The 27,675-nt window shown below is 41.8% G+C and overlaps 1 protein-coding gene across 9 annotated transcripts in view; it reads left to right on the top strand.

Moving 5' to 3' along the window:
* The window catches only part of GNPTAB (N-acetylglucosamine-1-phosphate transferase subunits alpha and beta), an 81,927-nt gene extending 55,142 nt beyond the window's left edge, over window positions 1-26,785 (top strand). For 6 of the 9 annotated variants that reach the window (XM_082349588.1, XM_082349585.1, XM_082349583.1 and 3 more), the window contains 14 exons: window positions 1,570-1,731; window positions 2,126-2,305; window positions 2,531-2,701; window positions 4,635-4,764; window positions 5,864-6,067; window positions 6,743-7,848; window positions 9,916-10,115; window positions 10,326-10,545; window positions 11,227-11,340; window positions 15,552-15,637; window positions 15,893-15,991; window positions 19,516-19,683; window positions 23,278-23,368; window positions 25,343-26,785. In XM_082349588.1, the coding sequence (XP_082205714.1) occupies window positions 1,570-1,731; window positions 2,126-2,305; window positions 2,531-2,701; window positions 4,635-4,764; window positions 5,864-6,067; window positions 6,743-7,848; window positions 9,916-10,115; window positions 10,326-10,545; window positions 11,227-11,340; window positions 15,552-15,637; window positions 15,893-15,991; window positions 19,516-19,683; window positions 23,278-23,368; window positions 25,343-25,420 (3,009 nt within the window). In that variant the 3' untranslated portion in view covers window positions 25,421-26,785. The remainder of the gene's footprint in view (window positions 1-1,569; window positions 1,732-2,125; window positions 2,306-2,530; window positions 2,702-4,634; window positions 4,765-5,863; window positions 6,068-6,742; window positions 7,849-9,915; window positions 10,116-10,325; window positions 10,546-11,226; window positions 11,341-15,551; window positions 15,638-15,892; window positions 15,992-19,515; window positions 19,684-23,277; window positions 23,369-25,342) is intronic. The other 3 variants (XM_082349587.1, XM_082349584.1, XM_082349586.1) reach the window with 2 other exon arrangements.
* Window positions 26,786-27,675: the final 890 nt, after the last annotated feature.

The raw sequence follows: 27,675 nt of genomic DNA, 5'->3' as shown, positions 1-27,675 counted from the left end.
CTTTAGGAAAATGTCTGAAATTTCAAAATAGTTTTCTAGAATAAAAGCAGCTTGGATAGAAGAGATTAATTAAGATAAGGGTATTTTCCGAATAAATTTAAAATTAAATTAGGATATTAAAGGACTACATTTATTTATCCTAGAGTAGTGATTTTTGCACTCCAGGGAGCCCTCCAAGGATCTGTGGGAGGAGAGGCGGGGGGAGGGCAGCGAGACTGTTAGGGACCCAGATAGAACAGACAGAATGTTTGCCCTGCATGGCCCGCCTCCCATCCGTCCCCTACATAGCGAGGCAGAATAGTGACGGCAGTGAGAGCTGACCTTGGGTGAGTGCTTTGTGTATACCGGCCACTGTTAAGGCGAGAGAAAGTAATCAGTCAGGAAGACAACACGTGTGCATGCACACACACACACACACACACACACACACACGCACACAATTTGCAGTAAGAGTTAATGCCTACATAATAAAAAGGGGCCTACATAAACTCTACTTTTGGCCTATATAAACTCAGGAAGCTTTGCAAGATGAGCTAAATATAGTCATGTAGCATATACAAGAGACCAGAATGAGCCCAAAGTAATTTGTTTGCTCTGTTTTATAAATTAAGAAAGAAGGCTAAAAAATTAAGAAAGAAATTGGCCCTATTAGAAAAGCCAATTCAGCAGAAGGATGTTGCTGTCCTAGATGACTGGATTTCAACCCTCTCCCTGCTTTTTAAGCTCTGAAAGCCTCTTTTCACAGGAAATTGTATGATACAGAGTTGAAACAAAAAACGTACCAAGGGTGGTGTGGGCTCTGGTCAAGGTGGGGAAGCCTGCCTGTAAGACATGTTGGTGCTTGTGATGTTCCCTCCTGGATTTATGGTTGCTTTGAAAATGTTGCCTCTCAAGGTGGTTTTCCTGTGGAAGCACTTCAAGCAGCCCTGCCAGGACACCCGTCGTAGGTGTGGGCACGAGAGCTGTTAGACACCTGCTGGCAGGTGTGCTCTCCACCACTGTTCAGCGAAGTTACCTTGCAGGGCTTTCCCCAGTGTAGGCAGATGGGTAATACTCTAGAACAGAGGTCACAAACTGGTGACCAGGTGTGTTTTGTTTGAATGCATGCCAATCAAAAATATTTGCGCTACCATTGAAAACCGGGAGATTTCATGTAACACTGGGGATTCTGGCCTCTCCAGAGATCTGGCAGCCTTTGTCACTATTGACTAGTGGCTGCAGTTTTCAGATGGGGCCTGAGATGTCCCATTTGCCAAAGCCCCTGACTCCCTCTTGTTTCTAAATACTTGGTCGATTGCATCATTTGGGAAATGTGTCTGGCCTGTTTAGGTCTTCTGTTTTTGGTGATACTGGCTTACTATTTCATACATGTATGTGAAACTTTTAATCTTTTAAATGTATGTGATATACATTTAATATGTGCAATATATAACATATAGTAGAGTACACAATATGTAGTATATATATGTATTGTATGTATTTAAAGATCAAGGATCAAATTGGGAAGTTTAAGGTGTCTCTTCTTTGTTGTTCAGTTTTTCCACATGTAACCCTCTTGTTATTTTATAGTTGCAGTTGTATTCAGAGGCCAGCGTAGCACTTCTAAAGTTGAATAACCCCAAAGATTTCCAAGAACTGAATAAGCAGACGAAGAAGAATATGACCATTAATGGAAAGGAACTGACCATAAGTCCTGCATATTTATTATGGGATCTGAGTGCCATCAGCCAGGTAAGGGATGCAGAGATTGTTTTAGGACCTGAATTGAGGGTTTTGATTATTAAAGATTTATGAGTCACTATATTAGAAGAAGGAAGAGGGCTTACAGAGAGGTGACTTGATTGGCACTTCTCTAATTTTCCAGTCACCGCCATTGGTTAATACTAATTGAAGTGACCTAGAATCAGATCCAAGAAATTTTTCTTCAAAAAATGTGTGAAAGAAATGCTGTTTTTGTTTTGTTGTTTTAAATATGCTGAGTGTTTTGCATTTTTTGTAATGTTTAAAAGCTGGACACGGTCTTTGGAAGTTTGCTGGCGCTCCCTGAGTGCAGAAGGGACAGTTGGGAGGGGCAGGTGTGACTTAGGGGCATTTTACATCTTTCTGTGCCCCGTGCTTTTCTCAGTCTAAGCAGGATGAAGACGTTTCTGCCAGCCGTTTTGAAGATAATGAAGAGCTGAGGTACTCACTGCGATCTATCGAGAGGCACGCGCCGTGGGTTCGGAATATTTTCATTGTCACCAATGGACAGATCCCATCCTGGCTGAACCTCGATAATCCTCGAGTGACAATAGTCACACACCAGGTAGCGACTCGCCATATGTCACAAGGCTGCGGTTCCCCGTTCTGTCTTTTGCTGTTCTTTGTCTTGTCCCTGATTTCATCCGCTTACCCATCTCACCTCCATTTCCACCTTCCTTTAATCCTTCCATTCGCCTCCCTCCCTCCCTTCTTTCCAAAAACAAAACAAAACAAAAACCTCTCATCCGCCTTCTCTCTCTTTCTCTTTTTTTTTTTTTTCTGTTAAAAGGATGTTTTTCGAAATCTGAGCCACTTGCCTACCTTCAGTTCACCTGCTATTGAAAGTCATATCCATCGCATTGAAGGGCTGTCCCAGAAGTTCATTTACCTGAATGATGATGTCATGTTTGGAAAGGATGTCTGGCCGGATGATTTTTACAGTCACTCCAAAGGTCAGAAGGTGAGTAGCTAAGAGATGCCTGGCTTAGAAGTCACTTAGAAGTTACAGACAGGAAATAAGGAAATCAGTATATATACCATATTCAAATTTGATCAAACAAGCATTTTTGAGTGTTAAGCTCAGGAAAGTTAACAATCAGGGAGTGAGAAAACTACAGTGGGAACTTTGCTTCCCTATATTCTCACCCAGGACCCACCCTCTACATTTGCTACTACAGCAGCAGAAAAAGCAAATAACTGTGAAACACAAAATCGTGCTTACCATGTCAGCAAAATGCCCAAGATAGAAAGCTCAAAGTAGTGCTTAAAGACAGAGCTGAAATTTCATTGAAGGCAGCCGGCCCCACTCTGGCTTTGAGGGGCAGGATTGGGAAAGTGGTCATGAGCACAGATGTGGGTGCCAGCTGTGTAGCACTGTCCTGGGTGATGACCTGGCCTCTAGGTTTCCTGTCTGTGTACTGGGGGGGACAGGAAGACCCTGGTAGTGTTGTTAGAAGGGTTCAGTGATCAGTTGGAGCTTGTATGAGCTTGTAAGTTCTAGAACTCTGTTAAGCTATGGCTTGACAGGGGAGACAGACAGAATCAGTGACTGTGTACAGCGATTTCCGTGCCAGTAGGTGTGCCCTGGGTGCGAGGAGTGGGAGCGCCAGAGAGTGAAATCACACTGAGATAGGGATTGAAATGAGCTTGGAAGAACAAGTAAGAGTTAACCAGATGAAGAAAGACCTTCCAGATAATTGGACCATGCAAAGATATGGAGATTTTAAAGGGGAATGCATTTTTCAAAAATGATTTTAATTTAGAAAGCAACCGTGTACCATGTCAGTTGTTTTGAAAGCAGACAGGTTCACAGCTCAGAATGCTGTGCTGGTTAATTCATCACAGGACCTCACGTATAAGGATATTGAGAGTTCATCTGCCCCCCTTTTCAGCCTTGAGACGAGACGGTGCATGAATCTGCTTAGGAGTTGACAACAGTGTCACAGAAAAGCAGTGACTTGTGTGCGCACTTTCCACCTGCACGCTTTTTTTTGTTTTACTAATTTTTGGCCATGGTATTCTATTTATTTATTTATTTATTTATTTTTGGCTGTGTTGGATCTTCGTTTCTGTGCAAGGGCTTTCTCTAGTTGTGGCAAGCGGGGGCCACTCTTCATCGCCGTGTGCGGGCCTCTCACTATCGTGGCCTCTCTTGTTGCGGAGCACAGGCTCCAGATGCGCAGGCTCAGTAGTGTGGCTCATGGGCCTAGTTGCTCCATGGCATGTGGGATCTTCCCAGACCAGGGCTCGAACCCGTGTCCCCTGCATTGGCAGGCAGATTCTCAACCACTGCGCCACCAGGGAAGCCCCACCTGCATGCTCTTGAACTCGCATTTAAGTCTGGCATGTTGCTGCTTTATTTCAAAATAGATCATTTATAAGACCATGTTGTAAGACTGACCCGTAAATTGAGTCCTTGTCTGCTTTCCTTGAGCAACGGAAAAGAGTAAACATGCCAGGTAAGACCCATCAGCAGGGCAGGACTGAGAAACTACCACAGGATGGCCCTGAACGCAGACCTTTTCTAGAGGCTCAATTTGTTTTGTTTTTCTGTTAAAGGAATCCTAACTTAAGAATAAAAAGTGTCTGGGGACTTCCCTGGTGGTGCAGTGGATAAGACTCTGTGCTCCCAATGCAGGGGGCACAGGTTCGATCCCTGGTCAGGGAACTAGATCCCACATGCATGCTGCAACTAAGAGTTCACATGCCACAACTAAGGAGCCAGCAAGCCGCAACTAAAGAGCCCGTCTTCTGCAACTAAGATCTGCAACTAAGACCTGGCGTGCAACCAAATAAATAAATAAATAAATAAATAAATAAATAAATAAATAAATAAATATTTTTTTTAAAAAAGTGTCAGAAACCACTTTATTTTCCCTCTGGTTTTATCGTAGGTTTATTTGACATGGCCTGTGCCAAACTGTGCTGAGGGCTGCCCGGGATCCTGGATTAAAGACGGCTATTGTGACAAGGCTTGTAATAATTCGGCCTGTGATTGGGATGGCGGTGATTGCTCCGGTGAGGGTGTGTTCAAATGTAACTTGTCCATGTTGACAGAATTTTTTTCATTTGTCGTCATTATCAACCATGTACAGTGACTTAATTAACCATTTTTCATGTATTGAAACAATCATCCATAGACTCTTTGGAGGTGATGACTGGTGTCCCCATGTGGCCCAGTTTATTCATATTGTCATTGTTCAGGGCATTTTCCCACATGACCCTGCACTTGAAAGTGTCTTCTATTATTCAAAATATGAAAATCAGTTATACCCTTAATTATGTGAGCTCGAGAGCAAGAATCGCTCTCACTGGTTCCTGTCGGAGCTCATGGCCAGTGGCCCCTAGAAGCACACTGCTCCAGGTCAGTGAGGGACTAAAGAGATGCGGAAGAAATAAACATCTCCTCTCCTCGGCATCTCTTCTCCCTTTCTTGTGCACTTACATTTAGACTTGTTGAGGATAACAAGTTTTTACATTTCTTTACTGCCTTTCAGTTTATAAAGCACCATCCATTATCCACTTGAATTTCTCAGTCACCAAAGAAAGGAGAGTAGGTGCACAGATATTATCTTCCTCCTACTCCATTTGAGGAAACAGGTTTGGGAAGGTGTTGGAAGAAACAAAGCTTGTGTTTCAGTCAGCTCTATCAGAGGCACTTTTGAAAAATACGAACCGCTGCAGGGAGAGAACGTAGATGTGCAGGAGAGTCTCTGGAACCCGGAGAGCTCGGGGACAGAGCAGTGACACTTGGTCACGAGTTTATTGCCAGTGTTGGGACATGTTCTTGTCAGTCCTGAGAGTCACAGTCTTCAGAATAATCTGATTCTCCATACGCATCTACACGTGCCCCCTTGAGCACATTTGAGGCCTGTACTTCTGGGCTGCACATGTGGTAAGTGCCGAGGCCTGGTCATCCCACAGCCAGTCCACTGGCAACTGATGCCCCCTTTTCAGTTTGCCTCTTTTTAAGCTACGTAAAATCTTCTGTGAAAGAATGGGGTGAACCTTTCCTGACTGAAATTCATCCATTGGTCTTGAAAACACAGCTGAGAAATAAGGAACTGGCTTTTTTCCAAGACTGTAAGCACAGCAGGATTCTGTTTTCCTCCTCCCCCTCCAGGTAACAGTGGTGCGGGTCGCTATGCAGGAGGAGGTGGGGGCACCGGGGGCATTGGAGTCGGACAGCCCTGGCATTTCGGTGGAGGAATAAGCGGCGTCTCTTACTGTAATCAAGGATGTGCAAATTCCTGGCTCGCTGATAAGTTCTGTGACCAAGCCTGCAATGTCTTATCCTGTGGGTTTGATGCTGGTGACTGTGGGCAAGGTATATTTATTGCCATAAAAACGTATTTAGGATAAGGGGATAACAATCTTTCATAAATAGAGGGGTTTGGATCGTTTTTGTTGCTTAAAGTAATAATTCTCTAGGTATCCCTTTCCCAGCCTTGCATCCAAACTAGTTGTGAGTTATAAGAGGGCACAGATCTTTAGACAACAGGAGACACTGAAGCTGCATCTTTTCCTGTTATTGCTCTAGTCTGATTTTTTTTTTTCTTTTTTTAGTAAGCAGATTTATTTTAGCAGATTTATCTTACATAGTGAAGGTTTAATTTGGGAACAATGAAAGGAGACCAACAATTCATTAAATAAGCTTGGTTTGAATACTGGATCTTGTTGATAGCTTATTTATTAATGGCGGTCCTTTTGGTCAGAAAGTTGTCTTTTTTTCAAATGGACAAAAAGATGGAAGTTGACCATTGGAATTCGCTGTCCTGAATCGTGCCTTGTCTCTCTAGTGAGTCAGCCTCAGCATTCCATGTCGGTAATAGTGATTGCTTCAGAAAGTAAAAATGAGCCCTATACCAGTAGCTTTTGTGTTAGAATTTCTGATGATTTTAAAGTCACTCTTAGAAAGTGAAAACTCAAACCCTAAGAATTAAAGGAAAAGGGGGAAAATGCATAGTTTTTTTAAAAATCATGTTTGTGTTTTTTCCTCTAGATCATTTTCATGAATTGTATAAAGTAACTCTTCTCCCAAACCAGACTCACTATGTTATTCCAAAAGGTGAATGCCTGCCTTATTTCAGCTTCGCAGAAATAGCCAAAAGGGGAGTCGAAGGCGCCTATAGTGACAACCCAATAATCCGACATGCTTCTATCGCCAATAAGTGGAAAACCATCCACCTCTTAATGCACAGTGGAATGAATGCGACCACAATACATTTTAATCTCACGTTTCAAAGTACAAATGATGAAGAGTTCAGAATCCAGATAGCAGTAGAGGTTGACACAAGGGAGGAGCCCAAACGGAATTCTACGACCCAGAAGTCTTACCAAAGTTTGGTTAGCCCCTCAGCACTTCTTCCAGAGGTGGAAATCCTGTTTGAGGATATCCCCGAAGAAAAACGCTTCCCCAAGGTCAAAAGACATGATGTTAACACAACAGGAAGATTCCAAATGGAGGTGCAAATTCCGCTGGTCAATATTTCACTCCTTCCAAAAGAGACCCAGTTGAGCCTTAATAACTTGGATTTGCAGCTAGAACACGGAGACATCACCATGAAAGGATACAATCTGTCCAAGTCAGCCCTGCTGAGGTCGTTTCTGATGAACCCACAGGATGCAAAGTTAACAATAAATCACCCTCTAATGACAGAGCAAAGAAATGACAGTTTGGAGGCCCCACTGGAAAAACAGGTTCACAAAAGCATCTTACCCAGCAGTTTAGGAACATCTGAAAGATTCCAGGGGTTATTGTCTTTTCCAGCAGTGACAATGACAGTGAATGGCCACTCCCAGAGCCAGACTCCACCCCTGGACTTAGAAACCAAAGCAAGATTCAGGTCCAAAGCTGTGACCCCAAAAGTAGGAGGTGGAGGTGTGTCAAAAGAAAAGCTCTCATCTCTGATTTTCCCACTGGAAAACAGGGAGACAGAAAAGGTAATCACAGGGAAAGAACAAGAGAAGAACAGAATGGAGGAAAATGCTAACAGTTACCTAGGTGGTAATGAAGTATTACCTGGAAGAAAACTGCAACATTACACAGAGAGTTACCTGGGCTTTTTGCCATGGGAGAAGAAAAAGTATTTCCAAGATCTTCTTGATGTAAGTTACATCCAGCCTTATTCTTTCCCATGCTCAGGAAAAATAAATAACCTTGTAAGTGGTAGTGATATAATAATAGCTACCATTTATTCAGTACTTCCCTGTGCCCGCCACTGAGCTCAGAACTTTTCTTACGTGGTTTCATTTAATTGTCCCAATAATTCTAACAATAAAACTACCTTGTAAGGGTCTGCTATCATTGTCCCCATTTTGCAGTTTAGGAAGCAGCCTTCACGTGAATGGGTAAGGGATTTAGCCAGGGGCATACCCTGCGTCTATAGTAGGACAGGGATGGTATCTTTACTTGGCAGGTTGTGATACCAGAAAACGCTTTTGCATACCTCGTGCAGTCAGATCTCATATTTTTCAAACTTTACTAATGAAAAACCGGAGAGGCAGATAAATTCATTGGCTTTCCCGACATCACAACAGCAGGTGAGGGTGAGCCAAGCCCTCTCCCTCCTGTACCACGGCCTCCACGGTGCCCTGGGGTCCTTTGTACATCTCACAAGCGCCGTCACTGTGCCGACTGCCGGGGAGTGCAAGATGGTGAGAACAGTCGCTGCTCTTGGAGACTCAAAGAGCAAGCTGGGAGGACAGATCTGTGGGCAGGTAATTGTGGCAGTGTGATGAGTGTCTGCTGAAGTGTGGACAAGGAGTCCGAAGGGAAGATTCCCTAACTCTGCCTGGAGGTGCTGGGGGGAGGCATCCAGGAGGACATGCCCTGTGAGCTGACCTTTGAAGGGTGGGGCTGGATCGTGACCTAAGCACAGCCGTGAGTGGATGCTGGGCTGGGGGAGAGTGATGAATAGGGGCGTTGTCTCATTCCTCTCACGGCCTTCAGGAAGTATCTTGTCCCTGACACAGTAGCGTTTACTAATTGTTAAGCGAGGGGATGCAGAGTTCTTGCCTACATTGATTTCCTCATTCTCCCCCGCTCCCTGCTTTTTAAATTGCAAAAGCACTATAGGCTAATGGTAAAAATCGCAAGCAATGCAAAAAACAAAAAAAGCAGTTAAAAAAAAAAAAAGGGAAAGGTCTGTCTCCTTCCTTCCTTAATCTCCTTACTTGAGACAGTCACTATGAATATGTAGTTTGGTGGGTATTCTTCCAGTATTTTTCTATAGATATGCAGACATACAAACTATATAGTTTGTTTTGCAGCAGTGAAGTTATATATATTGCTCTGCAGTTGCCTTTGATGTGGTAGTATGTGGGCAAATTGCCATTGTTTTTTTTAACAGCTGTAAGTTGTTTCCAGTGTTTTGCAAGTACAAATACCTAATGTTGCAATAAATATTCTCGTACATATATCTTACTCTTGAGGAAGTTTTATTTCTGTAGGTAGAATTGCTAGGTTAAAGGGTCTATTGCATATAAAATTTAACTGTCTCTTTCTTAAATATTGCACCCCTTCCTCCTTCCACAAACAGTATGCAAGCGTGCTTGTTTCTCCACAGACTAACCAACAGCAGTTAATAGCATCTATATTTTCATCAGTTTGAGAAGCAAAAATATTTCATCTTCTGTAAAGTGTGTTCAGGTTCTTTGCCAATATTCTTTGCCCATTCATTCAGTTTCGCCTCTTACTGGTTTTGATAGGGTTCCTTACATTTCATAATATTAACACTATTACATAGTGAAACCAATTTTGTATTCTAGTCTTTGTGTTCAGAACTCAAGGACTTGCTGCTTTGATGTCACCAGTAGAAATAACTTGATACTGAAAGCACTATCAAATTTACTATAAATCAATTACATATTGCATTGAAATTGGCTATGAAATCTCATGATCAATGACTAGTCCTTAAAGAGTACCCTAAAAGCAGACCTCCACCCCACAGCTGTTGTGCTCAAGCCGATGTTGGCGATACTCTCACTGAAATCCAGTTGTGTCCTGCTCTTAGGATGCTTGAGGAGACCTGTTAGTGCTCGTTTCATTTGCCCCTCAGGACAGTTAGTGACTAGTTATTACCACATTACATAAAGTAGTACTTCTGTCTCTTGTTAACACAGGGCACCTGTGCACTAAACACAATGCTGTGTTGTGTGGAATTCTCTTTTCAGGAAGAAGAGTCACTGAAGACACAACTGGCATACTTTACTGACAGCAAACACACAGGGAGGCAACTAAAAGATACGTTTGCAGATTCCCTCCGATATGTAAACAAAATTCTAAATAGCAAGTTTGGATTCACGTCTCGGAAAGTCCCTGCACACATGCCTCACATGATCGACCGAACAGTTATGCAGGAACTGCAAGACATGTAAGTCTTGCTTGTGTTTGAGTTGTGTGTGCTCAGAGCCAAGGCTGCTTGAAGTTTATGTCCTCGCTATGCTGCGTTTATGGCTCTGACACGTGATGACTAGTATGTCGAAGGTATAAATAAGTGGGAAGGAAGATTCTGACTCCACAAGTGTTAGGTACTGTATATATTTTAAATATCCAGATCTCACGGTATGTTACATTTGGACAGGTTCCCTGAAGAATTTGACAAGACATCATTTCACAAAGTGCGCCACTCTGAGGACATGCAGTTTGCCTTCTCTTATTTTTATTATCTCATGAGTGCAGTTCAGCCACTGAACGTATCTCAAGTTTTTGATGAAGTTGACACAGACCAATCTGGTGTCTTATCTGACAGAGAAATCCGCACACTGGCTACCAGAATTCATGACCTGCCTTTAAGTTTGCAGGTACTGTAATTTTTTTTCCCCTAAACTTCATGATATTTTGAACTAAACTTTTACATTTGATACTTTCTCTCTTTCCCCTACATACTTCAATGGAATGCAAGTACAAGTAATTCTTCATATTTAATGAGGGGGTTCACAACTAGTCCATTTTAAATGCCAGGATTAAAATCAAATTTGAAGTTCGTATTTTATAAGATTACTTTTTTTAGGCTTTCAGTAGGGATTGTAATTGTATTGTTTGGAGATGAGGCAGACCATACCTGCAGATAAGATTCTCGTGACAAGTTCATTCAGGGGCTTCAGGTGGGGCCAAGTGGAGATCTTAGCCAGGCCCACGGTGTTGCAGAGCCCCTTCTGTCATGGCATCCTTTAGTCCCAGGAGCAGGACACTCACTAATGGAGAGCTCCAAGATGAATCCAGCTGCAGGACACCCATCTGGTGATCCCATGGACCACCTTGTGTAAAACGGTGCCTCGAAGTCCCATATGTTCTACTTTGAGACAAAGATGGGTTATTTGTATTGTTTCATTCTGCTCTTTTTAGGGTGTCTTTAAGAATCATATAGTCAAACCCTCTGACGATAACGCTTAAATTTTGGTGACTTTAACATTTTTATTTTTAAAACCACAATTGTTACTTGTAATGTATATAGGTTTATCCTTTTATTTTTGCTTTGTTAGGACTTAACAGGTCTGGAACATGTGTTAATAAATTGTTCGAAAATGCTTCCTGCTAATATCACTCAGCTAAACAACATCCCACCAACTCAGGAAGCGTACTATGATCCCAATCTGGTGAGTGCCGTGGGTTCTTTTATGTAAAGTAGAAAGTATATCCTTATCGGGTGTTAGTTACATCATTTCTGTAGAGCACTTCAAAAACTAGAAGCAGGCTCTGTTTATAGGCCTTTGGTGGAAATCAGTAGCACAGATAATCCAGAATCATTCATATTTTTCTTTGGAGTATTTTTTTTCCCTCCCTAATGGATGTTAAGCTAATACTGAGGTTAGTTGCTTATGTTCTATAAGCAGACATCCTATTCACTAAGGATAGCGGAAGATAGCGCCAGAGTATACTCATTGGCTTGGGAGAACAATCCTGAGGTTAAACATCAAATGGAATCCCATCTTCATCAAAGCTCAGTTGCTTTGATGCTGGCACTTTCTGGATCTTACCACTAGGGGCAGTGGATGATCTATACACAAGTATATCAGAGTAGCATTTGGCTGAAATGATTGGAAGACTTTGTTGATTGTAAGATGCATCCCAGCTTCAGAGAAATGATAATGTGGAAAAAAAAAAGTTAGAATTGATGGACCAAGGATATAATACAGCCATTATGTGATGCTTACAGTTAATTTTTACTGATATATATGGAAGAATGTTTATAAAATAAAATTAGGTGGGGGGAAAATGGGTACTGCCATATACAGAATATGGTTTGAACTATGGAAAACTCCTGATACCTTCACACACATCCCCAAAATTAATGAAAATGACAGTAGGTTAAATCATAGGTAGTTCTTTTTTTTTTAACATCTTTATTGGAGTATAATTGCTTTACAATGGTGTGTTAGTTTCTGCTTTTATCACAAAGTGAATCAGCTATATGTATACATATATCCCCATATCCCCTCCCTCTTGCATCTCCTTCCCACCCTCCCTAACCCACCCCTCTAGGTGGTCACAGAGCACTGAGCTGATCTCCCTGTGCTATGCGGCTGCTTCCCACCAGCTATCTGTTTTACATTTGGTAGTGTATATATGTCCGTGCCACTCTCTCACTTCGTCCCAGCTTACCCTTCCCCCTCCCCCTCCCCGTGTCCTCAAGTCCATTCTCTGAGTCTGTGTCTTTATTCCTGTCCTGCTCCTAGGTTCTTCAGACCTTTTTTTTTAGATTCCATATATTTGGGTTAGCATACAGTATTTGTTTTTCTCTTTCTGACTTACTTCACTCTGTATGACAGACTCTGTGTCCATCCACCTCACTACAGATAACTCAATTTCATTTCTTTTTATGGCTACTATTCCTGTGTGTGTGTGTGTGTGTGTATATATATATATGTTTTGTTTTATTTTTAATTTTTATTTATTTATTTATTTTTGGCTGTGTTGGGTCTTCGTTTCTGTGCGAGGGCTTTCTCTAGTTGCGGCAAGCGGGGGCCACTCTTCATCACGGTGCACAGGCCTCTCACTATGGCGGCCTCTCTTGTTGCGGAGCACAGGCTCCAGACGCGCAGGCTCAGTAGTTGTGGCTCACGGGCCCAGTTGCTCCGTGGCACGTGGGATCTTCCCAGACCAGGGCTCGAACCCGTGTCCCCTGCATTGGCAGGCAGATTCTCAACCACTGCACCACCAGGGAAGCCCTGTTTTGTTTTTAAATCATGCAGTGTGCAGTCTTGTGTCCGGCTTTTTTTTTTTTTTTTTTTGAATATAGGTAGTTTTTTTATATATATAAATTTATTTATTTTTATTTTTGGCTGCATTTGGGTCTTTGTTGCTGCGCGCGGGCTTTTCTCTAGTTGCAGCCAGCGGGGGCTACTCTTTGTTGCGGTGCGCAGGCTTCTCATTGGGTAGATTCTCTTGTTGCAGAGCATGGGCTCTGGGTGCGTGGGCTTCAGTAGCTGTGCCACTCGGGCTCAGTAGTTGTGGCTCGCGGGCTCTAGAGCACAGGCTCAGTAGTTGTGGTGCGTGGGCTTAGCTGCTCTGCGGCATGTGGGATCTTCCTGGACCAGGGCTCGAACCCGTGTCCCCTGCATTGGCAGGCGGATTCTTAACCACTGTGCCACCAGGGAAGCCCCATAGGTAGTTCTTAATATCGTTTTTTCACATTAGTATTTTCCATATTTTCTATAATGAATAGACTACACTTTCATAATCATAATAACATGTATTTTTAAAAAACTGACCATCTTGCAAATGTTCAAGCCTTATAATTAACTGCAGATGTTTGTAAATGAATGTAGAGAAGAGTAATGAATCAGTTAAAAATCTGATTCCTGAAAGAAGGCAATCATTCATTTGGCATTCATTGCACACGGCAGGGATGGTATTTCTCACTTGTGTTCTCGGAGGGTCCCGGGAAGCTCCCTCATGAGGAGACAGTGTGAGGGGCAGCACAGCAGCTTTAGGAACCCGTAGACAAACTATAAGTGTTGCTGATCATGCGTTGGTTAGTTCAGCATATGACATGGGTTTCTATACAATGTGTCACTTAAAGCCAGTTCTCTAAATATTCTAAAACTTAAAACTATGAAATCAACAAAACTGAGGTAGAGGTATAAGACCTGGTGTCAGCCCTAAGGGAGCTTGCTCTAGTGGGGTAAACAGGCATGAATCAGCAGGTGGAGACTAGTTCTGGGTTGTGGGTTCTCAGGAGGCCTCGCATGGACCTGATGCGCAGTCAGGCTGATAAGAGAACGGCAGCTTGTCTTGTGAGCTGCAGCAGTTTCTTCTGGATTTTTGGCACAATCCAGTAAAAATGCTTTGTCAGCCCCAGACTGTTATACAGAGATGTTAGTAGTTCTTTACAAGTGTGTTCTTAATGATTAAAAAGGCACATTTGTAATCACTGTAGGTGTTTTCCCTGCCTCCAGAGAGAATAGAATCAAAGTTTAAAAAAAAAAAAAAAAAAAAAAAAAAGAAAGTAGATTGCATAGGCTAAAAAACATTCTCAGTTTTAGGATTTTTCAAACAATGATAAAGCTCTTTTCTGTTTTCCCCAAATTTGGAGTTACCCCCAACAAAGCTAATATAATCAACTCTAAATCATCCAGAGGTGTCCTGGTTTAAAAATTTTTTTATGTATTTGTCAAAATAAAGTTCTACCAGTTATCAGAGATCTGGGCACAGCCTTTCTCGGATCTCAGGAGGGGCACAGTGAGCCGAGGGTTCCAGGCTGCCCTGACTTGCCTTTTCTGGTATCTTCTTGGTGGGCAAACCCAGAGCACTGGACAGAGGAGGAAGAAAGGAGAAAGTGTGCTGGCCTCCTAAACCATCTCCCCTCAGCCTCTCCCCTGGACCAGGCCTCTCTGGTCTTCACTCTCTTCGGGACCACATTGTGATCGTGCTGACAGGTTGCCTTAGAGGCTGCTGACGTCACCCCAGATCCAGGGAGCTTTGCGAGTGGCTCAGCCTGTTTCAGTGCTCGCTCCAGACTTGTCTTTCACCATCTGTATTTCCACATCCGTCCTTTCACTTGTCTGTCTTTCCTTCTCTATAAACTTTGGGTTCCTAGTAAGATGTTACAGTTACCAACCCCTTGCACTCGTATAGAACTTAGAGAAGAGTGTTCCTTTCTAAGGAAGATGATCTATGCGTAGAAAACAGTTATTCATCTTTCCCTTTTACAGGCGTGATGAAAGGTTCTTGAGGGATTTTAGGGCTTTTTTTAAAGAAATGCACACATATTCATCTATTAGAGTATTTTATCGTTTTACCAAATATCTGGCATGAGGTTTAGAATCAGCAAATACCCCTTGAATGCTAAGGATTAAGTAAGTAGGGGCTGCTTTGCTAATGGTTATAAGTTAGTCTTGAGGCCTATGCAAATAAAGCTGTTTAGAGCATAAGTACTAATTATACAGACAGCATTAGTTAACATTACTCAAGTGAACTCTTAGCCAAGGTGTTGGCTTCATTACTGTAATTAACTGTTATTACTATAAGAATGACAGCTTAGCTTATGAGTATCATATAGACCAGTTCATTACAGTTTATCTTCGAAATTTATTGTCATTTTGAAAAAATTATAGCAATCACTTATAAGACTGTTTTAACAGATAGTGTGTAGTAATGTGTGATTAAAATAAAACCTTATTCACAGTAACAGGAAATTAGCATGTGGGCCCTAGTACGCCATTTGATTTTTTTAAAATATTACATTAAAATAGTCATCTTAATTATTGAGTCTTTCTGTGCCCCCTTAAATTTTGCACCTGAGATGAATGCTTCAGTCGCCTCACCCTAGTCTTTGCCCTGAGGTAACGTCTGTATTTTCTCGCAGCCACCAGTCACTAAAAGTCTAGTAACCAACTGTAAACCAGTAACTGATAAAATCCACAAAGCGTATAAGGACAAAAACAAATACAGGTAAGTACTACATACATTTTCTCTTTGTTTAATTTAAGGATAATTATGAGTGGTATTTTCATAATTTTACCATAGTTTATCTATTAAGCATTCTTTGAAATTTATGTGAGATTATTTTCTTTAGTAATGTGGAAAAATTAAGTCATTCCAAGGATGTTGATTTTTTTAAAGTTTTATAAAATGCTTTTCTTATTGAAATCTTATTTTACATATCCACATAAATATTTAAACTCTTTAAATATGTTTTGATATTAGATTTGAAATCATGGGAGAAGAAGAAATTGCTTTTAAGATGATTCGTACCAATGTTTCTCATGTGGTTGGCCAGTTGGATGATATAAGAAAAAACCCCAGGTACTGTTGTTGTTGTTGTTGTTTGTTGTCGTTGTTTTTAATTTAGAACATTTTAGGTTCACAGCACAATTGAATAGAAAGTATGGAGAATTCCTGTAACTTTAAAAATATCTTTAATCATGCAAGTAAACATGAAAAAAAAGCAGTAGGACTAGAGAGACGGGAGTGGCTTATTTCTGTTTGGAGCAGACGGAAATGTCTAACGGTAGAGGTAGTGTCTCAAGCGAGAGATGGGAGTTGTGAGTTGAGATCGGACCCCGCATGCACAGGGACGAGCATGGACATCTCAGAGTCCAGTGACAGGACTGCTCGGCGAGGCTGAGGGGCGGACGGCATCGTCGGGGAGGTGAGGCCAGACGGCTAGCACTCTCAGAGCATTTCTAAAAAGGTGCTCCCAGAGAAGTTGTTTTGGTGGTTAGACCTACCTTTGCAATTCAAAGTAAAGTTCAAATTAGCTTCTGAGGTAAAAGGAATGCTACCATAAATGTGAAAATTAATCCAGTAAACTGCAGTCATTCTTTGGGGATAAATTCAATGTTCAGGTTTACGTTAACCTTGAAAATTTCCAGCCTGGCCCCCTAACAGTTGCCCTAGTTCAATAAAACTGGTTAAAATCTGCATTTTTGAGTTTTGAACTTTAGTGGGAAATAGGTGTTTCAGTAGTTTCTCAGAAAAAAAAACCTTGGCATATGAAATTGAATGTTTTCATCTGAGTTTTTCAAATGCTTCTGGAAGTTTTCAGTTTTATCTCATTTAAATTATGATCTTAATTATACACGATCAGAGGTGTAAAATTTCCAGGCATTTTAAAGCCATGATATTTTTTCTTAAAATTCCATTCTTGAGTTTTGGGCAGGGGGGAATATGGAATTTTAAGAAAAATGAAAATATTTTTAATACTTATGTAGTATATTCATAAAATATTTCCTACAAAATAACAAACATTTCCCACAAGCTAAGCAAACAATAAGCCATAATAATTAAGAACCACCCAGCTTGCAGCTCTTTTTGTACATGCTGTTCCCTTCTTGGAATGCCCTGCTCAAATTTAAAAAAACAAAAAAAATCTTAAGAGCCAATTTCAGTACTTGCTTTTTGCTTCCCCCATTCTATCGACGTGCTTGCTCAGTCCTTGGTGATCTGAAGTGAGATCAATTGAGAATTTAGAGTTTTTAGTTGTACCCTATACTTTTATGTCTTGTGCCAGTTTGAAAGTTGTTGGGCGAGAGGATTCACAGACATCTTCATGATACTTAAAGGGATAGGGTTTTGCTGAAAAGACCCAAGGCAAGACAGGCTTTTCCAGCAGTGTCTGCCGGGCCCAGATACGTCCTATAACCCTGAACAGATTTTATCATTTTTAACTCCTGTTTTACTTTGGGGGGCTCATTTTTAAGTCAGGAGTGGAAAACCAGCCTTCTGACTGACTTACACTTTAAGGACAGGTTTATCGCATTAACAGGGAATCTAGGATAGGCAGTATCTGGGCTCTGCTGCCCTTCTCCCTTCCTGCTTGTGTTGGCTTCATCCTCAGGCTGGAGATAGGGCAGCTGCAGCAGTTCCAATGTCCCTGCAGACACAGCCATGTTCTGAGGCTATAGGGGACTGTCCCTTCCTGTGTGTCGTGTGTTGTTCCCTCCCCCATTTCTATACTGTGAAGGGGAGGGATTCACTTACGCTAGTCAGAAGCTGACTCTGGGCTGGGGTGCGGTTGCCTACCTTTGAGTCAGCTCATGGGGGAGAAATACTGAGCAAAATGCAAGTTCTCATAGGAAGGAGAGGGAGTGTTTGCTGGGCACCCAGCAGGGTCTGCTTTAGTTACCCTGTGTCTACACATACTCTTTGTCTCATACACATACTTTCTTCTTTAACTTTTCCCAACTTATTGAAAAATTTTGAAGAGACAGAAAAATTGAAAAAAATAGTACAATAAACCCTTAGGTCAGACTTTTAAATTTTCAGCATTTTGCCATGTCTGTTTGCTCTCTCTCTTCATCTCTTTTTATGAACACAAAAACACACAGGTTTGGTTTTGGTTTTTGTTTTGTTTGCTAAACCATTTGAAAATTAGTTGCAAACATCCAGACCCTTTACCCCTCATTATTTTAGCACGTCTTCTTTTTTTTTTTTTTTTTTGGCTGCATTGGGTCTTTGTTGTGGTGCATGGGCTTCTCATTGTGGTGGCTTCTCTTGTTGCAGCGTGTGGGCTTCAGTACTTGCGGCACGTGGGCCCAAGAGCACGCGGGCTTCAGTAGGTGTGGCACACAGGCTCAGTAGTTGTGGCTCACGGGCTCTAGAGCACAGGCTCAGTAGTGTTTAGCACATCTTCTAAACAGAGTCATTCTCCTTTATACCACAGGACCACTAACACATATCCAAGAACCTTAACGCTGACTAAAATAATACCATCTAATAGATGGTCTATATTCAAACTTCACCAGTTGCGTCCAGATGCCCTTTACAGCTGTTGTTTTTAATCTAGGAAACAGTCAAGCCTCATGCATTGTATTTGGTTGACATAACTCTTTAATATCCTTTAATTTAAACTTCCCCAAGTTTAGAGAAGAGATAGGATAATGAACTTTCACTTACTCATCATTCATCTTCAATAAGCAGAGACTTTTTTCCTCCGTTGTCTTTTATAAGCATTTATGTTTTTAACTTTGTTGGTTTGAAATGGTATCAAGTTAATTCATTGCAATTAAGTCCATAGGTTCCCCCATCTCTTTTTTTTAAACCATATAAATGTTTACGTGTGTATATGAAGAAATCAGATTATATATTCTGTAGATTTCCTGAACTTTGGACTTTTCTGATTGTCTCCCAGTTGTTTAACGTGTTCCTCTGTCCCCTGTATTTCCTGTAAGTTGGTAGTAGGATCTGAGGGCTTTATTAGACTTGATAAAATTGTAAAAAAATAAATGTTAAATGTTAAATAAATGTTTAAAATTAAATGTACTTCAAAAGTGGTGTTATCCCTACCTACTGTTTTAATGGGCCCTCAGTTTAGTGACTTTTGCCGGGAAGGGAACTTGAAACAAGTAGGGAAGCACCACTGTAACCTACTTTTTGCTGGAACTCTAGCATCTTACAGCCTGGTTGGAGACATGTTAAGAAGTCGTCATCAATAAGGAACCATCTCTATCGCAATGATCTACAGGACTGTTCTTAGTAATGTAACTGTATCAGTTCAGAGAACTCAGTTGTAGGCATTTAGTAGTTTTTCCCTGGATGCTAACAGAATGCTTCAGTCAGGGACATGCCAAATAGAAATTAAAATAATTTACTCCCATAGCTAGAAAGCACATTCAGAAGTATCGTCCCTAGTTCTTTTTGTTTTACAGGAGAGGAATATCTAAAGAAAAATTTTACAGAACATTATTCCCCTAGAGAATCCTATCAGTAAATGCAACAACTTGGGACATAAGTCCATTCAAAATATATTTGGAATCCACACTTCTTTTGTTAGGTAAGGATCATCCTTACGATAACCAGTAATAACCCTGGGTCTCTCTTGTTTCCAGGAAGTTTGTTTGCCTGAATGACAACATCGACCACAATCATAAAGATGCCCAGACAGTGAAGGCTGTTCTCAGGGACTTCTACGAATCCGTGTTCCCCATCCCATCCCAGTTTGAGCTGCCAAGGGAGTATCGAAACCGTTTCCTTCATATGCATGAGCTGCAGGAATGGTAAGTTTTCCTGTTTCATATACGTACATATGTGTATTTCTTTTTTTTTAGAGCGATGAAATTTCTTTACTGTGTTATTTGCTTTCTTTGTAAAGTACACGTATAGTTTTCACTGAGCTCACTGGCTGAGCACACTCTCTGCGCCTTATTCGTCATCACTGCCATCAGAGTGGCTGCCCTGTTTCTTGAGTACCTGCTGGGCAGTATATTTACTCTTTACAGTGAAAGGTGCTGCTCTTGTTGCCACGTTACAGGTGAGAGCACAGTAACAGAAGTGAGTGATTTGCTCAAGGTGGAGTAGCTGACAAGTGGCAAGTCCAGCCTGATTCCGGACGCTCCACACGTTCGTTCCACTGTATTCCAAAGCTGCTTTAGAATGTTTCCTTCTTTGATTTTTACTACCATTTACTACCAACACTTAATTAGAAAGATAATTTTATCTTTCAATTTAGGGAAATTTTTGACCCCTTGCTTGCCCGCCATGCCAGGTACTAGGAATAGGGGCAAACCTCGGAGATATTGCGGGTTCGGTTCCAGACCACTGCCTTTCCCAGTTCATACAAAAGTTATGTTCAGACTATATATTGTAGTCTGTTAAGTGTGCAATAGCATTATATCTAAAAAAAAGTACATTCCTTAATTTAAAAATATTTGCTAAAAATGCTAACCATCATCTGAGCCTTCAGCAAGTTGTAGTAATATCAAAGGTCATTGATCATAGATCACCGTAACAAACATAATGAAGAAATTTGAAATATTGCAAGAATTACCAAGATGTGATACAGAAATACGAAGTGAGCAAATCCTGTTGGGAAAATGGTGCCGATAGACTTGCTTGACACAGGGCTGTGGAGTGCAGTAAAGTGAGGTCAGTTAGATGCGGTATTGCCTGTGCAAAACGGAAGGGACACTGCGCCGGCCTTCACCGGAAGCCAGCTAACCAGCCGTGACACGGAGGACGATAGGCTTCAGTGCTCTCAGAGTACAGAGGAGGAAGCAGCTAGTTCCATGATGGGACGGTGACATTTGGACTCGGTTTTGAATTATGACAAGGACTTTTCCAGGTAGGAAGAGTTCCCGGTAGAGTTCCTTTGTACCAGCAAAGACACCAAGCTACAGAAGACAGTGCTGTGGAGAGGGAAAGGAGCAATTGTGAAGGGCTGTATCTGAATTAGACATCTTTCTTTAGAGAATAGGGCTTCCCAGGAGAGATTTTTTTAGATGTCTGTCTCATCAGAGTTCACGATTTGGAAAGATAACTAACAGTGGTTGCGGGGTTGGGCTGGTGAGGAAGGCGTCTGGAGTAAGGCAGTGTTGTCTGGGAACTCGAGGCAGAGAGACAAGCAGTAAGCATTTCAGTTGTCCTGGAAACAGATGGTCAAGGTGTGAACCAAGGACATGGCCCAGGGAATAAAGAGAAAGCAGTAGACACAATTGGCAGAGATTTGAGAGAGGAAATTAGCAGACCTTGGCAGCTAGAACCCTTTGGTGTCTTGCAGTCGGGTGAGACAATTAGCATGTGTATTGCTACTATGTACATATTTTTATTTTCATAAGGAGAAGTTGTTACTAAATAACTTGTCTTCTAGCAACGGCAAGGAATGGCTTCTCACCATTTTCACTTTCCTTTAGCTCAGAGGAAAAAGATCTTTGGACGGTTCCAGCCGTCAATCCCCACAAATCCAGTTTGTGACTAAATTCACCTTCAAGGGCCCTACTGAATAAGGAAGGAGTGGGTTTGAGAGTAGCTGGAGAGGGCTTTGATTTCTGTGTTGTACAGATGAGGTGAATCAGGTGCAGGTTGCTCTTGGCAGTTCCCTGATCTGGGGGCTGCCTTTTCCTCAGCCTGCCCCGCTTCTGCGTCATCTCTCACTGCTGACCCACCAACGCCGCCCTACTTTCTGTTGGGTTGGCCAAAAAGTCCCTTCTGGTTTGTCCATGTTATGGAAGAAAACCTGAACGAGCTTTTTGGCCAACCCGACAGAAACTTTTTCCTTCTCTTTCCTTTCGTGATCCTGCACTCCCGAGTCCCCTGTCATCCTCCCCTGGTTTCCTGCAGTGGCTTTCTTCCTGTCCCTTCCTCGGGGACAGCAGCTTCCACACTCAGAGCAGCCCATGTGGTGTGCTTGTTGCTCCTTGTAGACTGTGAGCGCTCGTCGGGGCAGAGGCTGGCGCTCCCTGTCCGAGCCCACTTGCATCCCTGGTGCATGGCAGGTGCTCAGTGCCTGGCTGGCGGAGGGGAGCTCAGCTGCCCTTCAGCTGTTACAGGGTCCTCTGGTCACTGGGGCAGCTCATTAGCTGTGTCACAGCCTGTGGCTTCTTAGCTCTTCAAAGTACACGTAGATTCTGAATGATACTGTAGACGTTAGAACTCACTGAGCTGGTTTTTGATCCTCTTAACGTAGGAAACACAGGAGGAAGAACAGGGCAGGGTACCATTCGGAATATGTGACTCAGAGTAGAGACACCCACTACCAGGCAGGTGTGGATAAGCCTGGAACTCAGCACAGAGGCCTGAACCTGCCAGTTGTCAGCATATCTTCTAAGCCTTACGTTAAGCATTTATTTAATCTTCGTAACAAATTATTATTTCCAAATTACAGGTGATGAAACTGCTGTACTCATTTATCCCCAATATTCTATCTATCTCCTAGACCAGTTGATTCCACCCTCAGAATGTCTCTTCTGTTGCTTCATTCCTTCCATTCTCACTGCCCTAGTACAGCCCTCATTCTTTTCTCTGCCCAGACTAACCGGATTGCCTGCCTCTGGCCACCTGCTTTGACATCCATCCTTCAGCCGGCCACCATTTGCACCCCGATTGTGACGCGCACACACACACACATGCTATATATCATCCCCCTTCCCACAGAGTATTATGTCCAAACGCTACTGCCTGGTTTTCCAGAACAACTGCAGTTCACACCTACCTGCTCCTCCTTGGCCGAGTGTCCCTAGTGCCTCCATGGCAGACTTGGCTCAGTTCTGCAGGACCCAGCTTGCAGCAACTGCTGACACTCATCCCCTTTCTCAGCCACAGGCTCTCCTTTCCCACTGCAAGGCTCAGATGAAGTGTCACCATCTCTGTGGTGCTGTCCTCATTTCGCTGTTTTTCCACAAGACTCTGCTTTTGATAATAGATATTTCTGTCCACCTGTGTGATGGCTAGTTGTCTGCATGTCAGTGCCTCCCCAGGTTTGCAGATACTTTAGATCAGGGACTTCTCCTTGTCACCTTGCTGTATCCACAGGAGGTGTTGGTTGGATGACTGAGCGAATACAAATGAATGGAAGAGGGGATTTTGTTTGTTAAAAATTCTAGTTTGAAGTCCTCTCCCCTGCCTGGGTAACTTTTACTGATTCAAATATTTACTATAACAATGAAAAATCTGAACTCAGGTGGGAAATGTATAATTATGTTAACATTTTAGAATTGCCTCCAGACATTGTTTTTGTGTTTCACAACATTGTTTTTGCTAAACTAGTATAGTTTGCTAAACTAGTAAATGGTATATAGTTTTACTTAGTTTTACTAGGTGATGATAGTTAAACCCTACACAGAACTACACATTTTCCTTCTTTTCTCTCTGAACAGGAGGGTGTATCGAGACAAATTGAAGTTTTGGACTCATTGTGTGCTAGCAACATTGATTATGTTTACTGTATTCTCTTTTTTTGCTGAACAGGTAAGTTTTATATATTTTATGTGGATATCAAACAGTATTTCTTGGTATATTAATTAACATCTGATTTTTTTTTAAAGAAAATGATATAAATTCATAAGAAAATGTTTATTTCTCCTGTTGGCTTATACACATATGTTAAATATTTCATAATATTCAGGCAACAGTCATAATCGCCTTTTTTTCCCATTTATCTTCTAAATCTATAACCAGTATTCTTTGTACCTGGAGCTCAATAAATAGAGCTTTTCAGTTTTAGCCTGAAGTCTACAAGTCAAACTATTTTAAACCAAAAAACCCACCTCGAATCCACATCTGATACTAATTTTCCGTGGGTCTCCAATTTTCTTTCTTTTAATCTTTCTAAACGAGTGGCCACAGTGTCCCCGGCCTCCCTCTGTTCTGCTGACGGTGCCTGGCTCGGGCACACGGGCCCGTCTCCCACTTACATTTCCTTTGAGCTGCTGGGAGTTCATCCCCACACAGGCGCACACACAGCCACCTCCCAGCAGTTAGAGGGAGATTTGTGAGGTCAAGAGAAAGGGATAAGAGAATCCTCATTAGGCCACAGCAGGCGTGAAATGCTCTGAAGAGAAAGGATTCGGAAGGAAGGGACAGGTGTCTGGGCTGACCCGACTTGTGCCGGGCAGGCGAACCTGCCTCATTCCAGGTGACTCTCAAGTGGAGCTTTTCCGGCTGTCAGTCAGGATGGGAAGCTTACACTGAGTTTACTTACAATGAGGAGGCGGCGGCCTGAGAACTGAGAGCTTTAGGATAAATAGCCCTGGGCTTCGTGCTGCAGATGGAAGGAAACTCAGGAAATAAAGGTCTGACAGGCGAGCAGGACTGCAATTTAACCTTCATCCACTTCCCAGGGAATAGAAACCTTCCTCTTGATCTTGTTGCCATTGTTCTTGGCAAGTAAAAATCTTAGAAAAAAAATCTTAAACGGATTGTACCTGCTCTTAGAACAGAGGTCCAGCGAGGAAGCTGTGAGTCAGCTGTGTGCTGGCCTGCGACGGGGAAGGAGAGGGACACTGGCTGAAAGGAGCAGCTGGTGGCCATGGAAGGAACAGGAGGGCCTTTCTTCGCTGTTGTTTATATCTGCAGAGAATAGGGGACCAGAGAGGCAGGAGGAGGGGGGGAGGAAGGGAAGAGTAAATCCCCTCTCCTCCCTGACACCCTGCTCTTCACCTACCTGAATCAAATTCCTTCACTTCTACACACTCACAAACGAGCCAGTGCTGCCTCGTCCTCTGCCCCAGAATCCCAGCTCGTCATCCAGACCATCGTGGTCCACGCTTGGGCAAAGCTCTGCTTTCACCTCAAGATGGAGCAGTAGAAATTGAATCTGTAAAGAACACATTTTTCTCATTGAAACTTTCTTATAAAGGTGGTCAGGTTTTCTATTTCAGACGTATCATGGATGAACTGTTTCTATTAGAAGTATTTATCCAAGTTCTAAGCTAGTAAGTTATAAATGAACTTTTGTATTTCAACCCATTCATGAACTTGAAAATACAGGCAATGCCCAATGATTATTGCTGTGGTTACTAAGTATAGGAAAAAAAGTGGTGATAGAATTCTTAAAAAAAAATTAAAATTCCAACTTACACATGTAGTCATTTTCAAACCCAGAGACAATATCTTAATGTCTGAAGAGTCCGTTTCCTTCAGTAGAAAGACCTGACAGACATTGTGAAAATAAATATACGTGGTAATTGCTATGTAAAAATCTGTAGTTTTTATAGGTCTTAAAAAAAATGAAACTTGGACCAAAGTAACTTTAAACCTACAAAGCCAAACAAAATCAGTGGTTGGTTTCGTTTTGAGGGGAGGAATGATGGAGACTTGTTTGCTGTCTGTTTTTTATGTATAGGACTGTGGAAAAGATTAAGGTCATAGGACCCTCAGAAAGAAAGTTAAAGTTTGTCAACCTGGAGAATTACAATTTATTTTCTGTCTTTCATCCTTTAGTTAATTGCACTTAAGCGGAAGATATTTCCCAGAAGGAGGATACACAAAGAAGCTAGTCCTGATCGAATCAAGGTATAAAAGATCTTCATCTGAAAATCTACCTCAGCTTTCACTGAACATTTTAAAACTCGACATCAGAGATGTCTTCGTGATGTAATGGTTAGCCAGCTTGGCCTGAAGAAGGAAAAACATGCAGTATAATAACTTGTTTTCTGGAATGAATATAGCCTACTGACCAGGAATTGCTTAACCAACACACGGAAAATTTGTGTTGAGCAGCTCTGGTTTTACTTTTAAAGCATTTGCTCATGGACCGGTGTTTCTTTTAATGAAAAGCCTCACTGATGAGAGACAGCAATGGTTGCTATGGGAACTGAGCAGCTAACTAATATGAGAAGCCTAAGCCAGCTCGAGTGCTTTTGCTAAGAGTCCCCAGTCTTTTGCATTCCAAAGCTTTTTGCTGTGGTTTTACATTTTGGGGTTTTTTTGTTTGTTTCTTTTTTCCATTTCTCATTTTTAAAGTAAGTAGATACTAAGTTAACTAAGTTATCCTTGCTTTTGAAAACAATGAATTGGGATGTGTAAACATGTTTTTATAGATGTTATTTAACTAATGCAGCAATATCACATCCTATTGGCAATATCTAAATTATGGATTTTATTAACATTTAAAACAATGTGATCTTAACCCACTTACCATTATTTATGAGCTCAGTGACTGACATCTGATACTATGTGCTTGTTTTCTTCAGCCCCTAAGAATACTGTGATTTCATGTGGAGGCCTGATTACAAAGGGCTAGAGTTCGTAGCTGAGCTACTTGCCAGATGTAATTATGCTTTGAAGATGTACATATTCTAAAAGAAGTGCCTCATTTTAGAGATGAGTAGTGCTGATGGTAGTGGCCCATAACAGTGGTATCTTCTTTAATACTCACCAGTATATTCCAGTAGCTGGCTCTCAATTAGTTTCACGTCATGAAGGATCAGGAAACTTTTTCTGTAAAAAGCCACATGGTAAATATTTGCAGGCCACATGTGTCTATGTTGCATATTCTTTGTTTACTTTAGCTTTTGTTTTTAACAATCCTTTAAAAATGTCAAAACCATGTCTAACTCGCAGCTGTACAAAAACAGGCCACCAGCTGGATTTGGGCCATAGGCCATGGTTTGCTGACCACTGGGATAGAGAATTCGTATTTTTATGTGTGGGTAAGCCCTGATGTTCAGCCATGTTTTATTTATGTCATTGTACTGTGGATTTTATGTGTCCTTTTTGAACTCTGACAGGTATTTTAGATCATGATCTTAACAGTATTCTTTCAAAATGGCATACATATTTTGTAAAAATAACTTGTAAATAACTGTGTGCTGTAAGAGTTATGTATTTCAAAAATTGAAGTCTCGTAAAAACTTAAATTTTATCTGCTGCTTTGATTTTTAATCTTTGAGGAGTGAGTTCGTTATCCAGATTCAGAAATCATTTGAGTGCTTACATGGCATGTCAGGATCTGTCCGTAACACAACTGAAATTAAGTGGAAAGCAGTGTAAGGAGAGGGTGGTTGGTAGTATACAACCTGGAGAATGTCATTATATGGGGGAAAATAAGTTCTAAATGGGATTTATGTGGTAAAAATTTAGGGGTTATCTGGGTATCTTTCTTAACGTGAAGAATTCTAGAAAAGTTAGTTAGAGAAATGAATATTTGGGTGTGATGGAGATTTCTGGTCAGGTGAATATAACCCACACCTTATTCAGAGCTTAATAGATAATGAGATGGATAACAGAATCAGAATATTCATAGAATCATTTATCTAATGATTCAGTAGAATCATTAGAACAAAAGAACCTCAGAAGTTGAGTCGTCAAATGGTCTTCAAGAATTTTAAAGCCTCAGAACCAATAGTCCAAATGAAATCCTCTGGAAGACCAGTATGTAACACAGAAGAGGGAAAGCTGCTCATCCTACCTGACCCCAAGGCGGTGCCTCCAAAACTCCCAGGCTTCACAGGCAGAGTGTCAAAGCCCCACATCTTGTATGTTATCATCAAGGACACGAGGGCCAGGAAGATTACGTGACTTGTCCAAGGTCTCACAGCCAGTTGGGAGCAGAGGTGGGCTGGAGCCCAGCTTGTCTCTTTCTCTAGTCCCCTCCAGGCCATGCCGCCTCCCCAGGACACAGTGGCATGTGCGGGTGAAAAGCACACTCTCTGCGGTCCGACTCACAGGGTTCGAGTCCTCGCTCCTAGACACTGATTGCCAAGATTCAGCTTTCTCTTCTAAAACGTAGGAGGCAATACTGGTGTCTGCCTACCTCATAGGCTTCTGGAGAG

The sequence above is a fragment of the Balaenoptera borealis genome (assembly GCF_965194805.1).
Source record: "Balaenoptera borealis genome assembly, chromosome: 13".
Taxonomy (NCBI): Eukaryota; Metazoa; Chordata; class Mammalia; order Artiodactyla; family Balaenopteridae; genus Balaenoptera; species Balaenoptera borealis.
Note: the sequence above shows the minus strand (reverse complement) of the source record. Positions and strands in the feature narration are given on the sequence as shown.